At 42.1% G+C, this 23,469-nt stretch overlaps 3 protein-coding genes across 4 annotated transcripts in view; 1 reads left to right on the top strand and 2 right to left on the bottom strand.

The window, feature by feature from the left end:
- The window catches only part of LOC131103963 (trypsin-3-like), a 47,801-nt gene extending 26,909 nt beyond the window's left edge, over positions 1-20,892 (bottom strand). Inside the window, exon 1 of the mRNA XM_058050554.1 lies at positions 20,757-20,892. The gene's annotated coding sequence lies outside the window, so the exon portion shown is untranslated. The remainder of the gene's footprint in view (positions 1-20,756) is intronic.
- Positions 11,533-13,678, bottom strand: fam43b (family with sequence similarity 43 member B). The gene has a single exon (XM_058050552.1). The coding sequence runs from the start codon at positions 13,369-13,371 to the stop codon at positions 12,394-12,396; it is 978 nt and encodes a 325-aa protein (XP_057906535.1). The 5' UTR covers positions 13,372-13,678; the 3' UTR covers positions 11,533-12,393.
- On the top strand, positions 17,605-20,044 carry mul1b (mitochondrial E3 ubiquitin protein ligase 1b). Of its 2 annotated transcripts, none has more exons than XM_058050550.1 (5): positions 17,605-17,753; positions 18,101-18,218; positions 18,304-18,391; positions 18,687-18,807; positions 18,872-20,044. In XM_058050550.1, the coding sequence occupies exons 2-5, from the start codon at positions 18,105-18,107 to the stop codon at positions 19,599-19,601; spliced, it is 1,053 nt and encodes a 350-aa protein (XP_057906533.1). In that variant the 5' UTR covers positions 17,605-17,753; positions 18,101-18,104; the 3' UTR covers positions 19,602-20,044. The 2 variants fall into 2 exon arrangements, with proteins under 2 accessions (XP_057906533.1, XP_057906534.1); XM_058050551.1 differs by lacking the exon at positions 17,605-17,753 and adding an exon at positions 17,767-17,955.
- Positions 20,893-23,469: the final 2,577 nt, after the last annotated feature.

The following is a 23,469-nucleotide window of genomic DNA, read 5'->3' on the forward strand; positions in this document are numbered from 1 at the left end:
TTGTGTGAACAAGAAAAACAAATAAGAAGATTGATAAGACATTTCAAATGAAGCCAGATTCCACTCCCGTCCCAGAAGAGGAGAGGAGTGATGCTGGAGAATTTGTCGTTCAAAGACTGGGTTTCGCCGTAGGGCTTGGCAGGCCCACCACATTGTTTAAAGCTTCATGAGATTAGTTGAGCTTCGACTGCTGCCAGTGTTCTGATACGACGGCTGGCGTATTTACGGCAGCACCACCAAATTGATGTTGGCTCAGCCTCTCCGGAGAGAGAACCTTTGGCCGGGATGGGCAGCCTATTGCTGTGGAGAAGCTTGTCAGCAACCACTGAAACAGCCTTGAGCTGAGGCAGGGAGAAGGGCACAGGTTATCACCTCCCCCCCCAGGCGATGCCTCCACCTCCAGGCAATTTCATTACCACTGAGCCTCTGCAGTCAGGTACATCGTGAATCATTTGGCTCTAATTTATTCTTGAATGGAGCCTCCTGGAGAAACCTCACCTTCTCTCAGTCACATGAACTGGGAGAACATGCAAACTCCACACAGGAGGTGCCCAAGTGGAGATTTTAGTCCTATTTTATGCTCTTAGTCTTCAGCTTTTAACTCCAGTGTTTTGTTTTTATCTTTTTAGTCCTATTTTATGCTTTTAGTCTTCAGCTTTTAACTCCAGTGTTTTGTTTTTATCTTTTTAGTCCTATTTTATGCTTTTAGTCTTCAGCTTTTAACTCCAGTGTTTTGTTTTTATCTTTTTAGTCCTATTTTATGCTTTTAGTCTTCAGCTTTTAACTCCAGTGTTTTGTTTTTATCTTTTTAGTCCTATTTTATGCTTTTAGTCTTCAGCTTTTAACTCCAGTGTTTTGTTTTTATCTTTTTAGTCCTATTTTATGCTTTTAGTCTTCAGCTTTTAACTCCAGTGTTTTGTTTTTATCTTTTTAGTCCTATTTTATGCTTTTAGTCTTCAGCTTTTAACTCCAGTGTTTTGTTTTTATCTTTTTAGTCCTATTTTATGCTTTTAGTCTTCAGCTTTTAACTCCAGTGTTTTGTTTTTATCTTTTTAGTCCTATTTTATGCTTTTAGTCTTCAGCTTTTAACTCCAGTGTTTTGTTTTTATCTTTTTAGTCCTATTTTATGCTTTTAGTCTTCAGCTTTTAACTCCAGTGTTTTGTTTTTATCTTTTTAGTCCTATTTTAATGCTCTTAGTCTTCAGCTTTTAACTCCAGTGTTTTGTTTTTATCTTTTTAGTCCTATTTTATGCTTTTAGTCTTCAGCTTTTAACTCCAGTGTTTTGTTTTTATCTTTTTAGTCCTATTTTATGCTTTTAGTCTTCAGCTTTTAACTCCAGTGTTTTGTTTTTATCTTTTTAGTCCTATTTTAATGCTCTTTGTCTTCAGCTTTTAACTCCAGTGTTATGTTTTTATCTTTTTAGTCCTATTTTATGCTTTTAGTCTTCAGCTTTTAACTCCAGTGTTTCCTCAGGGGGGGTCCTCCACACTGGGGGCTGTGTCGGGTCTGCTGTGGGGGTGCCATCCTTGGGTCCCTTCGACCCGGCCGGCTGGGGGTTCCTCCCTTTTAATGTAGGGGTCCGCCCGGCTGTCGGAGTCGGGGGGGCCCGGGTGCTGGGCCTCCGATGGCACGGCCTGAAGCTCCTCCCAGTGTGGACGACCCCAAAGGTGGCGTTTCCTTGTTCCTCAGTGCCATGCCATGTCTCCCTACTGTGTGTGATTGTGTGTGTGTGTGTGTGTGTGTGTGTGTCTAGTATGGAGGGTGGGAAGGAGGGGCTTTCTTTTGTTTCTTTATTTTTTTTCCTTTTAATTGTGGAAATTGATTTAATTCTGTAAAGCACTTTGTGTTGCATGTCTTTGCAGGAAAAGTGCTATACAAATAAAGTTGATTTGATTAGATTTTGATTCGAACCTTAGTCTTTGTGGCCAAGATGCAAATTATGATTGGGAAAAAGCGTCTGTTTCATCCCTGCATTGCAAATGAGTAATAAAGTGGAACACTGGCATTTTGATGTGCATCTGACAGCTAAGTTATCTGGGTTTAAAAACTCTTGCCCTAAAATAACAGTCGCTTAAATGTAGAAACAGCCAGACTTTATGTCCCCGGAATTCTCTCACGCAATAAATTATTTGTAGAGCGGCTTAGATTTGGTCTCCAGATTATTTCACAGGCAGTTGCTCGGGCTTTCTGCTTGAGCTTCATACGCTGTCTCACATGCTTAATGTATGTATTGCAGTGTTACCTTATCCACGGTGGTCTAATTTGTGGCTTTATGAGCCGTTCCTCTGAGGTCACTGCGGAGGGTGTAGCCTGCTGAGATATTCTCTCATTAGAACTAGAGCTCTGAATGAAGAGGCTATGAGCATATAATATGATGCATCCTAGTAATAAAGCCTGCCTCATTCAAAGGTCCACTTAAATAGTTGGACTCCAGCGTGGGTTGAAAACTGTAAAAGTGAAAAGAAAAGTGTTCGTTTGGGTTTTTGTTTGATATTGAAACTGCCTGGTGCTGGCAGACAGTCGGGTGAATGCTGACAATGACTCTCCCCCACCAATGTGTGGGAAGATTAAAAAAAAGCACTATGCAAAGCAAAGTATTGGTCATGCTTAAATGCGGATGATCCCTAGCTCTGCTGAATTGCCTTACAGTTTGCTTGTGATGTGGGGGGGGATCGGGGGGGGGGGGGGCACTGAGGATGTAAACAAAGAGGACTGTGACAGAATGAAGAAAGCTCAGGTTTTTAGTAAGCTTTACTGCAGGGGTGGGCAAACTTTGACATGCTGGCCACAATGGGTTAAAAAAATTGTGGCGGGGCCGTCTATATATATATATATATATATATATAGGCGACATCAAGCATAATGACATACTTGCTCACGGAGCAACAAAACAAAAACACAACACATCCACAGCAAGTTAACGCATCACAAAACATAACACGTAACTTAAAAATGTTATTTCCAAAGGCCCTCAAGGCATGCTGGGCAGTTCAGCCGCAATAACAATATCAACTATGAAAAATAAAACATTGGATATCAAGTGTAAGTGTATGCTAACTCCACCTTGTTCACTTCTCTGACAACTTCCTCAACATATTTTGCCATCAAGCAAAAATGTGACAAACACAGCAAAATGTTGGGAGAAAAAGCTACCCAGCATGCCTTGCGGTGGGAATATATGGGTGTTTAGTGTGGGAGATGTTGCCACCAATATTATCTCAAAAACAAAATGACCAAAGTAATATGATAGTATCCCGGAACCTTGGTTTGTGTCATTAATATGTTCCATATGGTCAAATTTGAACCAAAACGGATGTTAACCAAATCAACATTTCCCATGCAAAATCATGCAAATGAATCCCATATGTAATTTAATTCATTCATTTTCTACCGCTTATCCTCCAACTGGAGCCTATCCCAGCTGTCTTCAGGCGAGAGGCGGGGTACACCCTGGACTGGTCGCCAGCCAATCACGGGGCACATATAGACAAACAACCATTCACACTCACATTCATACCTATGGACAATTTGTCGCCAATTAACCTAGCATGTCCGAGGGTGGAATTGAACCCTGGTCTCCTAGCTGTGCGGTCTGCGCGCTAACCACTCGACCGCCGTGCAGCCCCATATGTAATTTCTCTTCCAAAAATCATCATAAAAAGCATCCACGTTACTATTCTCTGAAACAGACGCTATTGCAGAGGCTCTAACTCGTTTATTTCCAAAACTGCCAAAAAATGACAAATTCCAGGTTCATTGGAGAGAATAAACCAACATATCCATTTAACCTGAAGCAGAGTTTGAAATAGTAGGGAGCTCGGAATTGTCAACAACACGCCGACCCCTTCATTCATCACGCTGAGCATGCTGGCGTTTCCTGTCAGGGTGGCGTGATATTTGGTTGCTTTTGGCAGCACTTGACTACGTGCAAAAAGATGTTAAGGTTGAGGTTCATTAAACATGCAACACATTCCATCACATGGTTGGGATGTGAGGGTAGAACGTTTGATACAACTTCTTGTACCGTCATGTATATTAACCATGTTTCCTTTTCTTTGCCATCTCTTCTCATCACTTATTCACCGACAGTGCCTCAGATGAGCAGGACATCCCTGTATGCGTTTTGTCAGTCGCGGCTCGACTCTGAAACTGTTGAAAAGAGCCGGAGGGCAATCCACATAAAACACGCTTTAATGACAATTACCATACAACGGCATCGTCTCCCGTGTCTGGATGAGGAAGACTAATGAAGAAAAAAGAAACAACAACAAAATATCCCAGAGCTTGGTGCACATGCTGTGCTTGATTTCCTCCTTCATCATGTGCCACAGGGAGAGACTGAATGTGTGTCATTGGCTCCAGCTGTTGTCTTGATTAAGTGCGTGTAGAACTTTGGGTTCAACACAAGTTTGTAAATGAAGATTTAAAATACAGCCGTGACGCTTTTTTTTTTTTTTAACCCAAAGTGTCATGTTCCTTTTAATATGAAGCGGAAGACAAAATCTATTCAATTCCGAAATTACCCCCTGATGGTAAAGATAATATAAAGATAATAGATAAAGATAATATTGATAGCAGTGAAGTATAGCAGGCGGCACGGCGGTCGAGTGGTTAGCGCGCAGACCTCACAGCTAGGAGACCAGGGTTCAATTCCACCCTCTGCCATCTCTGTGTGGAGTTTGCATGTTCTCCCCGTGCATGCGTGGGTTTTCTCCTCCCACATTCCAAAAACATGCTAGGTTAATTGGCGACTCCAAATTGTCCATAGGTATGAATGTGAGTGTGAATGGTTGTTTGTCTATATGTGCCCTGTGATTGGCTGGCCACCAGTCCAGGGTGTACCCCGCCTCTTGCCTGAAGACAGCTGGGATAGGCTCCAGCACCCCTCGCGACCCTCATGAGGAAAAGCGGTAGAAAATGAATGAATGAATGAAGTATAGCATTAAGTTGGGAGTCTTAAAGGGACAGACCCCGCCATTGCATTCATGTGTATGTGATGAAGACGCTAACATTTTCCTTCACATCCATAATGGCAGCAGCGCTCCGTCTCAGAAGTGGATACAAGCGTCTTTGTCATATACACTACATGGACAGGCGGCAGACAAAGTGCTATTACGACACGTATGTGCATATCTCCAACTCACAACCATATCTAAATAAATCAACAGAAAGCGCGCAGACCTCACAGCTAGGAGACCAGGGTTCTATTCCACCCTCGGACATCTCTGTGTGGAGTTTGCATGTTCTCCCTTGTGCATGCGTGGGTTTTCTCCGGGTACTCCGGTTTCCTCCCACATTCCAAAAACATGCTAGGTTAATTGGCCACTCCAAATTGTCCATAGGTATGAATGTGAGTGTGAATGGTTGTTTGTCTATATGTGCCCTGTGATTGGCTGGCGACCAGTCCAGGGTGTACCCCGCCTCTCGTCCGAAGACAGCTGGGATAGGCTCCAGCACCCCCTGCGACCCATAATGAGGATTCATTCATTCATTCATTCATTCATTTTCTACCGCTTTTCCTCACGAGGGTCGCGGGGGTGCTGGAGCCTATCCCAGCTGTCTGCGGGCGAGAGACGGGGTACACCCTGGACTGGTCGCCAGCCAATCACAGGGCACATATAGACAAACAACCATTCACACTCACATTCATACCTATGGACAATTTGGAGTGGCCAATTAACCTAGCATGTTTTTGGAATGTGGGAGGAAACCGGAGTACCCGGAGAAAACCCACGCATGCACAAGGGAGAACATGCAAACTCCATACAGAGATGTCCGAGGGTGGAATAGAACCCTGGTCTCCTAGCTGTGAGGTCTGCGCGCTAACCACTCGACCACCGTGCCGCCCCCATAATGAGGATAAGCGGTAAAAAATTATAATGAATGAATGAATGATGTGTATTTGTATTTTTGTCATTCCATGTTCATTTTAGGCTGCATGTTGCTAGTGGTTAGTGCGCAGGCCACACAGGTAGGAGAGCTGAGTTCAATTCCGGCCTGTTCTCCCTGTGCGTGGGTTTCCTCCCACATTCTAAAGATTTCATATTGTCCATAGGTATGAGTGTTCAAATGTCACTGGTATTATAAAGTATTCTTGTCATGCATCATGCAAAGTCGGAATGGTCTCTCTCTTTTTCATATTATTTAACATATTAGTTAGATAGGTAGGAAGGAAGGATGCAGACATTACTGTTTGTTTTGGTACATTCAGTGCCGTCCGAACATGTGCCAGCCCACTCACATGCCATCCGTGTCCACCCACTCCACTGCCCCCTTTCTCCACCTGCCACTCTTTATCGCTCATCAAATTGAAAGAGACTGAAAAAAAAACCCTCTTATCCTTGCTAACTACCTAAATGTAGTGCCTCCCAGCTGTGTGTGTGTGTGTGTGTGTTATGTGTGAGTCTTGGCCCTGATTCTTTCATGGCCACGTGTACCTTTATAAAAGCTCTTTCCGTCACCAGATGACCTGCGGCCTGGCAAGTGGCGACAACCAGATGTTGGACTGCGTGGCTCTTTTCTGTCAAACAAAAACACGAGGGTTCATTGCGAGAGCCTGCATAATCATAACAGCCAAGGAGACGTCAGCGGTGTTTAATAAGAGGAGTGTTTTAGCTGTGAGCCACAACATCACTGCAACGTTGTTAACTGCGTGAGGCGTTTGCGCTTTAATTCAAATTCCTCTTGATTGGCTCTGCAGGTTGTGCATAAACATGAAAAGACCGTCACTGAGGCTCATTCTTCACTTTAACCCGAGTATGCAATAATTCCCTGCTCTTTGCATGCTTTTTCTCTTATAAGTCAGAGAACAACACCTTTTTTATGTTTTCATGCCAGGAGGCCTGAAAACGCTACAAACCCAGCATGCACCTTGCAGCCTCCATCTGCTCCCTCTCTCCTTAATGCTTAACGAGACTCATGTAAAGTGCCGATGTATTTTAAGGGGGAGGAAAACAGACACGCACAAGAAAGAAGTAAACACACAAAGGCACGAAGAGAGAAATAAAGTGTCTTGTGATGACAGCAGGTGTGACCAATACCATTCATGCATACTGGAAATGTACTGTACACCACTTGGAAACCTTCTGAGGGAAGGTGACCTCCATTTATTGAAATAAAATGGAATCAACACATCAACAGCAGCGCAGTTCCAACACCATATACGTATGTATGTATCTCCAACTCACAAAAAGCATTTGCTTATTGAGACGACCGTGAGATGCATTCATGGACACTCAAAAAAATCACAATAATGTCCTAATTATGCATGGGTGTATGGTCTAAATCAGGGGTCTCAAACTCAATTTACTTGGGGGCCACTGGAGCTTGGGTATGGGTGAGACTGGGCTGCATCAGGTTTTCCAAAAAAAAAAACGCATTTATTAAAAACAAAACATTTTTTAAAACTTCGCTTTGGTTCCAATTTTCTACAAGAAAAGCTCTGATAAAACATTCCACTGTTCTCAAATATCTTACTTTTGATTTTTCTACACTAAATAAGATGAAAAATAAATAAACAAATCAAGAATAAAGAAAATCAATCAATCAGTAATAAATAAATAAATATAATAATAATAATAATAAAACGGCAAATAATAAAAACTTAAGAAACTACATATAGTTGGTGGGTAGACAAATTATTTTTTTTTCAGATTAAAATTAACAAAGCATTATTAGAGCCCTGTAGACACGACAAAACACGACTATAGTCACATTTATTTTTATTTACAACATATTGCGCAACTGCAGGGTCTTGAGACACATGCTAACTCGCAAACTCGAGAGCTAGCGACCGAAACGGTAGCCTTCAAGTTATTTCCTTTAAACTTAAATAGCCAAAAACTTACCACTTCCACACGGATAGGGAGGATAACTATTAATTAGTTATTTAACCTTTAACATGAACATTAATCAAACATAATTATTTTTTCTGGGTACAGCATACCATACAGCATCCATATCAAACTTACGCGGGCCGATGGTCAAGGGTGGAATTGAACTCGGGTCTCCTCGTTGTGAGGCCTGAGCGTTAACCACTCCTCTGCCGTACAGGCCAAAAAAAAAAAAACAATAAGTGAATATTCTTATCACAAATCTAACTATTGCAGAAGTACAATTTGATGCATTTAAGTATGCTGGGAAACCCAAAATGTGAATTCAACTTAAATGACTTAGTGTCTTTGAAAACTCTTCAAGGCTCATATAACATAGTTAACATGTGATTCAAATGTTGTGTTACCATTCAGGAGACTAGTCGATTTTCATTACTCCTTAGAAACGAGTATCCCTTACGGATAATGCATTTTTGTCGGATATGAGTCATGAAACGAGTCAAAATGATCCTTATATATTCAGTCTATTCAAACCAAGGTTTGACTTGCTTTTCATTGAACAGAACACTACAGTGCTCAATTCCACGTCTGGCCTTGCATGCACACTAAACTATTATCAGCCTGCAGATAATCTTCACGAAGTTGCTGTGTAATCAAGAAGTCTGCAAAAATTCTCCTGACTTTTAGTGAGACGGTCGTCATGGAAACACAGGCCTCGGTCTTTAAGTGCACCCTGGCGACGTCAGAGGACAATTATATGAAGGGTTGATAACAGTTAAACGCACCAGTGTGGGTTTTATGAAGTGGAACGTGTTCCTGTCTTTTGGAACAAGAAGTCACCTTTTTCCCCCCAATCTAATTACGGTTGATGGCGGAGTAGTGCCAGAAAGGTCGGGGAACATTTTGTGTGACTCATTTTCAATAAGGTGGCAGCAGAAATGTGAAATGTAGCCTATGTAACTAAGCTCCTGTGGCATTTTTATCTGACCATTTTATCACATTTGTGTCTACTTTGGTACCTAAATCGGGAATATCCCATAGATCTGATCCTCATGAATAAACAAACTCTGGTTTCAGGCTGCTGGCTGGCACTCAAGCTCAAACAGAACATTCTGACAACAACTTTAATAAGTTCCCACCTGCTATATTCTGGATTGCAACTCAACACAAAGTATTTTAGTTTATCATAAAAAACAATTTGCATATTGATGCAGCAGTGCGCTTTGTGCTATTTGTGCCAAAAGAGATCATCATACACCTGAACGGTATTTTTGGCAGTCTAGCTGAGCAGCAAAAAAACACAGCCCATCTCATTTGCAAGTTGCCAGGTAAGCAGCTCTTTTCTCGGAAGACCGAATGAGATACTGTATGCATGAAACAGAAAGTGCTACTGCTTGATGGCACAATCAAAAAATGTAAGCAAATGGTGTGGGATGAGATAGTTGGTGGATTTTCTGCACTGGTAGACAAACGCACACGTTTTTACATGGGGACGCCGCCTTTGCACCACTCTAACATTGCTTTTCCAAACAAAACAGCCATTTTCTTTGTGTGCTTTTTAGACAATTTAGCTTTCCGGTTTTACACATCGACTAAGTAATTAATGATCTGCAACTGTTTTGGGCCCTCGGTTATGTCTGCCAAAAATTTAGACTCAAGAGTCTAAAAAAAAAAGTCAAAAAGTCAAAAGTAACAATACAAAACATTGCTGAAAACCAAGCAGGCAGTTAGCAAATGCTAGCAAAATCCAATGCCGGAAGACAGCAAGCAGGGAAAAACTTCCAAAATTACAAAAAACAGGGATAATGACCAGCTAAACACGAGAAATGCGTGAGGCTGGAAGGAGCGAGTAGCAGGTAGCCGGTAGCAGGGAAAAATCTGGCAACTAGTGCAGTCCACAATTCAGCTTAAAACGGGAACTTTTGGGGGGAATTTTGCCCATCATTTATAATCCTTATGTGAAACATTAACACATATTTCTTTCCTTTTCTGTGCATTATAACACAAGAAAACTAGTAAATTTAAGCTAGTTTACAATGCTGTCATTGGGATACACCTATTTCGACTATGAATCCCTCAAAAAAAACGTTGCGTGGTTTGATATACACGGTCTGATTATGCATTAACACAAGATACCAGGACAAAGCCAGAGCACACAATCACCTCCGGGGGCCAAAACATCATCCCCAAAAAAGCTCCCGAATGCATCCGTCCAATGCCAAGCATCCCAGCAACCGCCCTCCAACAAGGACCCACAAGGATGTATGATCCATAGCCAGACTAACAGTTTTGATGGTTGCTGTCCCTCGTTATTTTAGAGCAGCAAGCCATGCAAAAGCACCGAAACGGCAAATATCCCGACACACACAGAAGCTCGGGGAAGGTAAAAAAAAAAAAAAACATCTCTGCATATATGCATGGGTTGGTTTAAAAGATGTGGATAGAGATTTACACTACTAACAATATTTGTCCGTGTTATAACATTGTGTTTTGATCTGTCCTCAGTAAAATATAATTGCCCTTGAAGTAGCACCTCTATTTGCTTTTATTCATGTCACTTGATTGAAACACATTTACTCACGGGGAGTAAATGAGCTGCCACTTCCTATGGGGCCGTCACTCATCTTTTTGTACTTGGAAGCACTGTGAGCTGTTTCTAAAATGACACGGTATGCGTTTTGATTTTGTTTTTGTGATTTTTTTTTTTTTAATGCATCATAGAATTGATTCCAGGTTTCCCTTGTGGCGGACAATGTGACATGGGTTGTAGGTTTCAAGTGCTTGTTATTCTGCAGGGTGATGGTGATAAAGCCCAGCATGCACCTTGCCGCTGCCATCTGCTCCTTGGTTAGTAAGCCTGGATAGTACTGTTGACATAAAAGCACTGTTGCTGTTCTGTGTTAACACAGCATGGGAAATGGACTCGCTCTTGTAGGGGACTCGGACAAATGATGGAAATGCATGGGCAGTAAACAAGGCCTCATATTATATTTTGCTGTTGATTATTACTAGAAAAATAATTATATTGATCGATAAGGTGAACCTCTCAGGCAGACCATTTATTTTTAAAATATTTAGATTTTTTTTATTAGATTTTTTTATATTTACACTAAAGCTATTGAAATTCAAATTCTTGTTAATTTACAAAAAGACAACAATTGGGCTGCTAAATATTCAAACCCGTGCACGCTTACGCTTAACACCTGACATGTTCTGCACATGCAAGATTCCAGTAAAAGGGTAAAAAGGTGTCGTCATCGATAAAATGGCTGATGTTTGGGTGAGTCACTGCCTCTGTTTTGGAGTAGTGGCTGATGTCAGACCCTGACAGCCTTACCGCTGTGGCAGGTTCTTTATGTTCTCACTCCAAACAATTCAATCTGCTGATTAATTGCCCCCCCCCCCCTCTCAACGTGAGCAACTGGGATGTCGGCGAGGGCCAGCGGGAAACCATCAACCCACATTCAAATGGGGCTGACTTCCAATTTAAAAGTGACAGTGTTAGTTTTTTTTATTATTTCATGTGACTACTTAATAGGTCAGGAAATACAATATGCAGGAGTGTATAACTGGATATGGTGTGTTCAGGGTCCCTAAAGTGTTGCTTTGACATATTTTTCACATCTGAAACATGCAAATGCTGAGTTTCATTTGAAGAATCCCTTTGATAGCAAACCCGCATTCTAAGAATCACCAAGGAATCATAGAGAAGTTGATTTTTATTCAACGTGGTTTGAAAATAAATATTCTAGATGCTTCATTTCATGGAATTAAACACACTGTCTAGATTTACTCAGTAGCCCCAGTCATTTGCCAAACAATTCTATTCAAATTGTCAGCCTTTTGTGGCAGGTTACATAAGAGGAGATGTGGCACAAAAACAACAACACTGAAATTTGCCTCAAAAATAGGTTTGGTGTCCAAAATGCATCACATAAATTATACACCCACGTATTCATCCCTGCTCACAAATGTATCACAGTGTTCTCTTTGAAGGTGTCACATGATAAAAGACAAACTCTAAACGTGAAAGGTTACAGCCGACATGTCATGCATAAATGATAAGCGTGGTAACAAATGGTCGTAATTAAAACACATCCCCTCAATGGCTTGCATCCTAATCCATCGCATAATAAACAACAACATCAGTGAGGATTGTCACAGTAGAAAAAACTACACAAACATACAAACGGGCTTTAAAAAAAAAAAAAGTCCAATCAAAAATGTCCTGACGTGAAATATGACAAAGAGGCCTGTTTAGTGGTCAATAAATGGCCTAATAAATCGTTTTGCCTAAAAGCGATGTTCGTCATTGTGCTCGTAAGCGTGTGCATCAGCAGTCTGCCTTGTAAACATTCCCGAGTCGCTACAGTCAATCTGGCACACCGGCACCAGAGCCATCTGGCCAGAACACAAAGTGCCCCCTCAGAAGACCAGCCAGCCGACAGATGCTGGTGAATACATTTCACGGAGGGAGAAGAAGGAGGAAGCCTTCGTGGGCTGCATCGGTGAAGGACGGAGACACGGATTATAAGTCCCAAGTGATGTTGTGTTTCGCAGTCACACCAGCGAGGTTATAAATGTGAAGGTGTTGTTGTTGCTGTCGCTGACAAAGTTGATTTGGCACTGCTCCAGTCCGGCAATATCCCCGAGGTCCAACTGGGACAACAACTGAGTCGGGTCTGTGTTTGTCGTTAAAACTTTCTGCTTCCTTTTGGGTTCCATCTTTTGCTGGGGTGCCGCTTTCTCCTCATCCTCCTCCTCCTCTTCTTCTTCTGTGATGGAGCAGAGGCGTGTAGCACTACCCGGCGTATCCGCGGGCGGTCTGTAGTGGCACTGCCCATTGAGGAGCCGTCTTAGGGGCATGAGGGGTACCGCCTCCTCCCCCAGTAATTGCTGTTGGCAATGCCGGAAGTCACTCTGACGCTTCAGACGTTTAAACTCGCTGAAGGCAGACGTGGCGTGCTTGTAGAGGCTTTGCGCAATGGCCTGGGCCTTCTCCGATTTGCTTACCAGGACGGCGTGACATCGAAGGACGATCGCCATGTTCTTGATTTGGTGCCGGTAAATCCAAGCCAAGATCTTAGGCCGGCATGGGTCGGCGGCGCAATACGTGATCCTGCTCAGAGAGTAAAGATGAATGGGACTTTTTTTCCCAGATTTGTCGGCACTCATGCGGATGCCTTGCGGGCCCACCGTCAGCCTCATTTTGACGCTCTGATCCCCGTAGTTGCTCTTTGTCCAGATCTTGGCCACCGCTTCCTGTGTGCAGCCTTCGCCCTTCGCCGTGATGGTGACCACACTTCCCAGATAACGCACATTGTAAACTGGCTCCTCTTTGTTCAGTTCCACCTTCTGACGTTTGGTGTGGAAGATGCTTCCCACCCAGTCGAAGGGGCAGTCAGGCAGCAGGTCAGGACAGGAGCGTAGCAGAGAGGAGAGGATGGAGTGGTAGGTCAGTCCTGTCCCCAGACTCTTGGATTTCATCTTATTCTCATCCTCCACAAGAACAAACTTATTCCTCCTCCAGGGCAACATGGTGTCGCAGCAGGAAGAGCTCCCGTGCTTCCGGGTGCCTTCTTTAAGCTCAGGCTACAAAGTTATGGATCAGTGTCGCTTCGGAGAGACTACGGACAGAGAGAAGGTGCTTTGCCAAGCACGGAAAGAGCGAATGAGACCGGCGAAAACTCCAGTCCGTCTGCTTGCCTGCTTGCTCCTCCTTCCTCTCCTCCTCTTTCTCCTCTACCGGCTGCATCGTGATGCGCCGAGCTGAGCGTTCGTAGCGTTCTCACCCCTCCCTGCTTCTTTGTTTGGCTTCCAAATGGTTCCCTTCTGAAGCATTACTTATCTGTCCAGCTCTGAAATGAGGTATCGCTGAATTTACGATTCTTATAAAGCTGAGGCGGAGAATTCATCACCCACAGCAAGTCTCATGGGGGGGGGGGGTTACATGACTGCTCTGCAACTACTCCTACAGTAAAAGTAATTCCATTGTTGATAGAAAATGGAACACAAATGGAACAAGGACATATATCCAGAAATAATTTATTGTGCACAATAACATCTTCCATTTCTTTCAGCTAACGACTCAAACGATAACATGGTGGGCGGTACATTTGGTACACCTGGGCCTTCAGTGGGGAATTAACCAGCCAGAATGGTTAAATATAATAACAGTGATAATAAACGTAATATGTATATAGCTGTACATTGTCATGCGCCTTGACTGCTATTTAAACCCCAGTCCCCTGTGCCTCGCATCCATACCCACTGTGCCATGCAGGCGCTTACATAATCGCTCAACTCTAACTATACATAACTGCCAGGTTGCTACAATTATTAGTAAAGATACCCACTTAACTCTCTGTCTTCCATTGCATCAATATGCCACAAACATAACAGAACACAAGAGTACCAGTCTTATTTATGTCTTAAATGACTTATTTTCCGTTGTAATGTCTACTATAAAGGTGACTATGGGTGTTATTTCATGTCTAGAGGGCTCTAATAATGTTAAAAAACATCTTTATAAGGTTGTCGATAGACTCTCTGAGCACTGAACAATGAAAAAACAATGAAAATATTCAATTTATACTGTAAATAAGGAATCCTATATTGCGTAAATTCACTTATTATGGTCGGGTCTGGAACCAATTAACCACGATAAAAGAGGGATTACTGTAAGTCAGCCATTGTGGGGATAAATTGGCTTGTTGAACAGTTTGCTCTGGTCAACCAATCAGAGGGCAAAACAATGCTGCCATTATTGTAAGCCTGCTAGCTGGCCTTGCAATCGAAAATCTTAATCTGATGCAATCTACCAAGCTAAATATCCATCTTCTATTCCACGTGTTGGCAGCTAAACAATCATTCACACTAACATTCATACCTATGGACAATTTAGAGTCGTCAATTAAGCTAACATGTACATTTTTGGAATGTGGGAGAAAGCCGGATCAAGCATTCTGCATGTATGGCTGGCATAAGCGGGCTCAAATATTACACCCCTCTCAGTACATTGCACGATGCACGTTGCAATCGTAAACTTGTTTCATAAAATACGCAGTCTCGTTAACAAGATAGCAGGCACGATCGTGCATCAGTCACTGACAATGGTTTTTTTTTTCTTTTGCTTGCTTGCTAGTGATATAAAGTCAGTTGGAAAGCTACTTGTATTCATGAAAACGGAAAAATACAGTCAACAAAGCTCACAGATTTCCCTCTTTGCCATGTTTGCATAAATCACCAACGTCACACAGCTCATTCAAAATAAGAAAAGAATAAAGTCTCAGGGATCACTTCTAATCAATCCGAATGCACAGGATGATCCCCTTAAGAATAGCTTTGAAACGGGGTGGGGAAAGAAGGACAAAATAAGACATACCACTTCCACACTGAATAGGAGAATTTTTTTTCCTACTGTCATGTGAGTATAAAGGACCCATGACTGCAAATTAATTTGTATTAACTTGTCTTTCAATATTTACTATACTATACTTGTAGTAGGTCATAGTCTACCATGAAACAATAATTAATTCATTAACCCCATGTTTAAAGCAGTAGAGGAGGCTTTGCTGGCCCTCACTGCACACCATTTATTAATTCATTCAGGACAATGCATATTGATGAACATCTGCAAGCAATACAGATGTAAATATGCCAAATTATAGCACAACTGGAAGTTTTTGTTTTCTCTAATATAAATATAAAGTCGAATGCCTGACTGAACCAGTTGGTGACAATCAATGCAAAGGATTAATGAGACACCAGACTTAGGACTGTACTTGTTTATCGAGAAGACGACTGACGTGAGGCAGTGGTACTTCCTCTCTCTTACTTTTAATGTGTACCACATGGGAAATCAGTATGTGCCATTACACACCTAGTTGTTTCAGGCTGGACCAAAGTGGCAGTAAATACAGCAAGCAATTATGTTTATGAAGGTCTCTTCCAAAATGTGTCTTTTCACTAAATTCCCTCAGCATGTGTCGATCTGTGTTTGTTACTTTTCTCTCCAGCATATGCAGCATTGAATCAGACACTTCATCATCCGAGTGTGTGATGTAATCAATGAAAGGGGCCTTGTGAAAGAAGGACCCTAGCTCTGGAAAGGCTGATTTATGTTAGATGTGAGGGTGGCGGTGGGGAGACGGCGACGAGACAATATTAAAAAGAAACCCATTCCAAATTAAGGAGCGGAGAGATTTTTGTGGAGAGGTTTGTAGCAAAAAAATAAATTACAAGCCACAGTGGAAGGGGATCAATATGATCTCAAACACGCTCTTGCTGTCCATTAATCAGGAGACAGATACTGTATGTGTACGATTACGCCCTCTCAATTACTGGGTTCCTTTAAGAGCAGGAGAGTGCTGCACCACATTGAGGGATTCATTAGTGCGCTTGTAAAGTCAAATAAAAACAAAAGCCACCAATTAACCAACAATAATGAGGACTAAGGCTTTCACATGACGTCAGAGAGCTTAGAAGCAAGTTCAATAATTTTTGGTACACTAAATTGTTACTCTAAAAATATAACTTGCCTCATATCAGCTGCTGCTTTTGATGCTACTCCATGATGAAGAGCATCTAAAATTAGCCTCATCTCACCGTTCAGTTCAGTGCAGGAATACTACTACTTTACTAGTACTACTACTACTACTACTACTACCTTAAAGGGTACCTACTATGCTAATTTTTTGACCCTTTATATTAAGTTGTGGACTCCAATAGAGCAGCTATACACAATAACCCGCACAGAAAACTTTCTAGAGCTTCCAGAAGCTGCACCTATTCCTGCTATAAGATAAGATAAAATAAGATTTCATTTATTAGTCCCACGAGGAACATTTTCAGGTTTGCAGCAGCAAAAGTACAGTAGCACACTAGAGTATAGTACAAAGCACGCAAGAGCAGATAAAGTGCTCTTGCCCTGCAAATTGACATAATGATGAGTTCAACATGAGTTCAACAACTGACAGATGCGGTAAAAATTATCCAAGTGAACATATTTTAAAAAGGCGTCAAAGAACTTTGACACTTAAACAACACACCCACACACTTCATAAGGCTTCATAAGGAGGCGATGTTCAACTATTACAAAGTAGAAGGTGGACCACAAAACAAGGTGACTGATGCTGAATAAAAAAAAAGGCCTGCAGAGGTATGTATGGTGACAAACAATTTCACACCACTTCCTGTCAGAAGCAATTTCAAAGGTCTAATCATTCACATGTCAGGTTGATCATGTCACAGTGTTTTAGCCAGCGGAGATGTGAAAACTTTGGGTCAAACGTGGGTTATGCACTCTTTGCTTGCTCTTTGGATTGCTGCTGCAGCAAACCATGAGAATGTTAAAAAGGTTGTACATTAACTACAGCTATGTAGCACTTTAAGATTTATTAGAAATGAAAAGTGCACTACAAATAAAATGTATTATTACTAATATCACTATCATTATTATTAATATTATTTTACTATATGATTTTGCTCAGCTGAAACATTTCAATATTGTTCATTTTTGTTGCCTTTTTTCATGATGAATGCATGTCAAAATCATACAAACTGAAAGTAGGTAATAGAGCTGATTAACCAGGTGATGCATGACAACAGTGACACCTGCCGGTGAAAAAACTGAAGTACCCGAACTCGGTTGCAACGTTTTAGAGCATTAAACTTTTAATTTTTATAGTAAATGACAAAGCTGTGTAATCAGAAAAAATATCTTCTACATTTGTTTCTAATGAATTTGCCAATATTGTGGAACGCGAACACGTAATAGTTGACCCTTTTCTCTCCCCGTACTGTCATGGCTGGAAATCGTCATAAGTATCCGGCAACGCCATGACGTCAGTCGTTGATGTTGTTTTGACAAAGCTTCTTTGACTGTAGGCCACCGTGACCTCATGCGGGACACACAAGCGGTTCGTACCGACAATTTGTTCATACTCTAGCATTAATTGCTAAATTAGTTTGTATTTAGTTAACTTAGGTAGTTGTAGTTAGCGGAAGCAACGCTGGCAACCTGCTGATGCAAACTATTAGCATGTATGCTACCAAACCCGTTCCAGGGAGCGTTTCACAAAGTGAAAGCGTTTTGTAACTTTGCTCCTACTGGCATTAAAGGTAAGGGTTCACTTGCAACAAGCTAATGTAGGTTTTGAGTTTAACACACCTATCATCGAGGATGGATGAATAGCAGAGGGAAACTGCTGTGTGAACGAAACAAAAATGTCAACTACATGTTTATCATTATCCTCTGTCATGACAGCATCATGGACTGGAATCCCTCAGTTGCACAAGTCGGTCTGTTGGTCACCAGCTCAGCCCTGACCGGCATCTTCTACACGGTGTACAGAAGTCGAGCAGCAACAGTGACCAGATTGAAGGTCTCCCACTTGAGGCATACACTCCCCTCCATCACCACAGTGAAAAACAAGTGTGACACAACAAACTTTTTGCAAATTTTTGCAGGAAGCCAAGAAAGTTCCCATTGACCAGGATTTAAAAACCATCTTGTCTGAAACACCTGGAAGATGTTTCCCTTATGCCGTTGTGGAGGGTAAGTGATCCACATGTGTTCATACTCATGCTGCTTCCATCCATTGTGCTGTTAGTTAAGGCCAAAACGTGTTCATCTGCTTATTTGAGGTACTAAACTTATGGTCCAATAAAATGTACATCTCCGGGATTTATTAGTACTTAGCATTGCAAAATTTATTGATGGCTCATAATTAGCAACCTTTTTTATCATTCGATAAATCAATGTATTATCATGGCAGGCCTATCTGAAACAATAAAATACTTTGCTGTGTAGAGAGTTAAAATGTGCCATTCCGGTCTGTCACTTCTTGCAGGTGTTGTGAAGTCCGTGAAGGAAACTCTTAACAGCCAATTTCTTGACAATTGCAAAGGTGTCATTGAGAGACTGACTTTGAAGGAGGAAAAAATGGTGTGGAACCGCACCACTCACCTTTGGTAAGGTAGCAAGTAAGCATGTTCTGAGATAAGATTAGGTTTCATTGAAGTTTCACATTTGCAGGAACAACACTGAGAAAGTCATCCACCAGCGCACCAATACAGTGCCGTTTGCACTCAGCCCTCACGATGACGACATCACTGCCACAGTACTCATCATGCGACCGCTTGAAGCCACAGAGTTGAACCTGGAGACCACATATGAGAACTTTCACCCTGCGGTACAGTCCCTGTCCAGCGCTATCGGCAACTTCATAAGTGGTGAGCGACCTAAAGGCATTCATGAAATGGAGGAGATGTTGCGTGTAGGCGACAGCGTCACAGGCGTAGGCGAGTTGGTGCTGGATAACAACATCATTAAGCTTCAGCCTCCCAAGCAAGGCTTCTCCTACTTCCTCACACGCCTGGACTATGATACCCTCCTGAGGAAGCAGGAGAGAGACGTCAGACTGTGGAGGATTCTGACTGTGGTCTTTGGGATTGCTGCCTGTTCCGCCTTCTTCTACATCCTGTGGAAGCAGTATGCACACCACAGACAGAGAAGGCGCGTGAGGCGCATGCTTGAAGAGTTCCAGGAGCAAGAGAAGAAACACATGGAAGACCAGAATTCGGAGGAAAGCAGTGTGCAGGCCAGTAGGTGCACAGTGTGCCTTTGCCAGAAGCGCTCATGTGTCTTTCTAGAGTGTGGTCACGTGTGCACATGCACGCGGTGCTATGAAGCTCTGCCAGAGCCAAAGAAATGTCCCATCTGCAGGGCAACTATAGCCAGGATGGTGCTCATCTACAACATCTAAATGATAAACACAGGCACATTTGCGTCGCACTGATCTTAACACTTAGGATGACAGGGATAGACATATTAAGGATAGCAATTTGACAAAATTTCTTCTGGCTAAATATGGGAATCTGGCTCATCTATACATAGCTAATGTGTTCTTCAGACTGTAAACTAGTTCAGACACAACAGTGCCTCTGCTAGTTGCAGTCAAGTGCACCCGGTTTTGCCTCATTTCTGTTAGATACGGTTACTGTCATTATGGTGGAACGGTGTTTCATAAATGAATCCCATCAATTCCATAAAATTATAATATTACTATGACAAACTTTGCATATCTTAGCCAATCAGAATGGTGGACTCTAACACCCCCTCACTGGACAAAGCCAAAACAATGCAAACATTGTGTATATTGTCTTTTCTGTTCATAACCATGTTTCAAATAAAGACATTTAGATCTTTGTCCATTGTTTGCGGCTACAAAGAAAACTAGGGCTGCAATTACCACATTTTTTGTTGAGTAATCGGGGAAAAAAACATTTTTGCTTGTTTAAAGAAATAATACATTTCACAAGAAAAAAAAATCAAACATTTCACTAAGTAATGAAGGACCAATTGGTTGAATTATTCAAGCATTTTATTTCTTAAATGGATATTGTGCATAGTATTAGTGGTTTAGGGCTTTATATACTACACGCAATCTGACCGCGCAGAAGACTTGTTGAGGGAATATAATTGCTGTGGATGAAGCAGGCAAACAGATATGGTTGTAATAAAATGCTTTGGAAAGGGTGTATGTGGAACAAAATATAGTGTAACAAAACCACAGCTTTACTTAAGTTGTTGAGTATAAGGGTTTTTTTATGGAAAAGGGAAACAAAACAATACTTTCATGGGGAGTTAGTAAAAGATCAGTAGTTCAGTTCAGGGATTAGCAACCATTAAAGATACAATAGACAGACAATTATTTAAAATAAAATAACAGCCTAAATGAAGGTAACAACAAAAACTTAAGCCAGTGACAACTCTAGTCCCGCAATAATCAACAAACAAGTTCATGATAAAAAAAATACATTATCACAATGGCGTTCTTGGTATGAACAGTGCAACCAAACTACACAACATGGCGGCTTCAAATACGAAGAATGGCAACTGAAAGGTGTGTACATCTTACCGCAAAGTTGTTTTTATCCACCAGGAAACGCCGGGATTTCATTGTTGGTGCGGCGTTAAAACTCGTCACGGTGTTCCAATTGCTGTTTAGCCACATTTACTTGTCTTTCGTTGTCCTGCCACTTTTAGCCGCTTCAATCTTCCCGCGTCTTCCACCACTTCCTTCTTCCGCCTCTGCGTGTGTGACGTAGGCACATCGGTGTCGTCGTAAGTGATTCTCATTTTAAATTTGAAGTGCAGGGATCTTATTTCTATTGGTTGGAAGCTTTCATTCAGTCTTCATGTAGCACACCAGCGGCCAAGTCAGAACCGTCACCATTTGCACGTTTGTGACAAAATGTTGGTTAAACTTTGTCCATTGTTTAAGTAGACATTTGTAAGTTTTTTGTCATCAACTTTTGAAGTCTTGTCATTACATTGGCACGTTTGTGCAACAGTACATGTGGCTACCAAACTGCTAGCCTGAATCAGACATTATGCTAATTATGCTAATGTTTGAAGTAGTCATCAAACTGTCAAAATAATTGTTTTATTAAATTGACAAAAACATTAAATTTATTGTGAAAACACACATTACGACAAAAATACACACCACCACTTGAACCTTTAACAAAAAACGTCCTAAGTGGAATACTTTATTCTACAAGCTGTGCCTGTCAATAGCATCATGGTAGATCTGACTTACAATAGTCAATGCTATACTGTATGTTAATCTTTCTATACAAAACCAGTCTTTGTTCAAATAGTTTTAGTTTTTTAAATGTTATTTTAGCAGTCGCGTCGTGGTGAAAAGAGCTGAGCTCTCAAATTTACTGGTCCATCTATGTTCCTCTCACCCTCACCTATATGGTCATGGCCGAAATAAGGAGACCACGGATACAAGCGGCTAAAATAAGTTCCTCCATAGGGTTGCTGGACTCATCCATAGGGTGAAGATCTCAGTCAGCCAGGAGGGGCTCAGTAGATCCGCTTCTTCACATCAAGAGGAGCCAGTTGATGTGGCTCGGGCATCTACTCCGGGAGGGGTATGCCCAGCCGGGAGAAGGCCCCGAGGCAGACCTCGGACACGCTAGAGGGATCATGTCTCACAGCTGGCATGGGAATGCATTGTGTCCTCACGGTGGAGCTGGAAGTGGCCGGGTCTGGGCTTTCCTACGGAGACTGCTGCCTATCACATCAACGTTCGACCCCTCTTAAAAAGGACACATTTTTTGAAATTAAATTTACAGGCATTGTGTGGATGACTGTCTTTTCAGGCAGTGGGTAGTATAGCCCCACATTTGTCAAAAGGCACATTTTCAACCAATTAAGCAGTCCATCATCACGGTTGTTTTTGGCTATTTTTGGATGGAATGGGGTAGTAGTATCGATCCTCTCTTTTTGCTAGCACTTGTGATTCATGGCTTCACATGTGGCGAACACTGACTACGATGCTGCCACCGAAAACCAGGGTCTTCAGTGGGGAGCGGTACATGACGTGAGCTTGTCAACTTGCTGCTTGTCGCAGTAGGGACGTAGTCAGATGATTTCACGATCTGTACACGTCCAGATGCTTGGTGGATAAATTGTGGGTCAGCACCAAGGGTGTACCATACAGCACACCTGTGGGGGGGTGCAGTTTGTTTTAAGCACAGTTCATCATTAGACACTGAAGTTCTCACCTGTTCTCACACAGGTTGGCTGGGGTGTGGCAGTGCCTTGGTGAGACGTTGTTTTCCAAGCGTGCAAGGCTGTGAGCATCCTCCATATTCCTTTCACACAGGAGAGAAGATTTTGGTGCTTTTCAAGGATACTACACTCTCTAAACTGCTCTTTAATGGAATTTGTTGCCCATCAACAATCCTTATGTCAGACATAAACATAAGTTTTTCCCTTTTCTGTGCGTTCTAAAGAGAAAAAATAACTAGCATGAGGCAGGTAACAATGCACGTAATAGGAAGTTCACCTACAAAGCCGTCTAAAAAAATTCAGAAATGCACCAGCAATGTTCCATTTACATAACATGACTTGCATATTAACCAGGCTACAACAACATTGTTACTGTAGGCTCTAACATCAAAGAACAACTTTTCCGGGAGTGGTGAAATAACACCTCACACCACTAGTGAGCGCTAACGTAAGCTACTGGAGTTGCTGCAAATTGAATTTACCAGCTCAACGGGGAACACAAGCCTTGTGCTGGAAGATACGGACATCCATCAGTCGGCATCCCAGTGAGAGCAGACATTGTCGTTTATTTGGTCAATGAAACATTGGATCAACATTGGATCTACAGTACAAGCAGGCTCTAACAAAGTCTGCCATGATTAGTGACACCGAATCCAATTACATCACATTATTAGCTGCCTTGTGCTTGCTAGTTTTCCGGTATTTGGAACGCACAGAAAACAAGAGATGGGTGTCTCACCCAAGGATTGTGGTTGATCCCCCTCCCCCAAAAGTCCAGTTTTCATTGAAATCCATCTCACCTCTGGCGCCTTTCCCTGTTACTCTGCTTGGAGTCTAAAATACAGCAGGCGATTAACAGTATGGACATGATGAGTATTATGGCAACGCTTACAACGGATGCAGTAACAGCCACAGAGAAGCCAGTGTCCTGGACAATAGACACCCCTGCAGAGTGAAGACGAGAATTTTTAAGATGACTTGAAACTTTGGATCGTTTGAGCTCTCCCATATCAACACCAACTTTCATTTAAGAGCCATTACTTTAA

This window comes from Doryrhamphus excisus, chromosome 16 (assembly GCF_030265055.1).
Source record: "Doryrhamphus excisus isolate RoL2022-K1 chromosome 16, RoL_Dexc_1.0, whole genome shotgun sequence".
NCBI classification, from domain to species: domain Eukaryota; kingdom Metazoa; phylum Chordata; class Actinopteri; order Syngnathiformes; family Syngnathidae; genus Doryrhamphus; species Doryrhamphus excisus.

Excerpts from the sequence above, each read along its gene's own strand:
- fam43b (XM_058050552.1), bottom strand. The coding sequence starts at position 13,371 with ATGTTGCCCTGGAGGAGGAATAAGTTTGTTCTTGTGGAGGATGAGAAT.
- mul1b (XM_058050550.1), top strand. The coding sequence starts at position 18,105 with ATGGACTGGAATCCCTCAGTTGCACAAGTCGGTCTGTTGGTCACCAGC. Across the intron at positions 18,392-18,686 it reads CCCTTATGCCGTTGTGGAGG|GTGTTGTGAAGTCCGTGAAG; the intron begins GTAAGTGATCCA and ends CACTTCTTGCAG. Across the intron at positions 18,808-18,871 it reads AACCGCACCACTCACCTTTG|GAACAACACTGAGAAAGTCA; the intron begins GTAAGGTAGCAA and ends TCACATTTGCAG.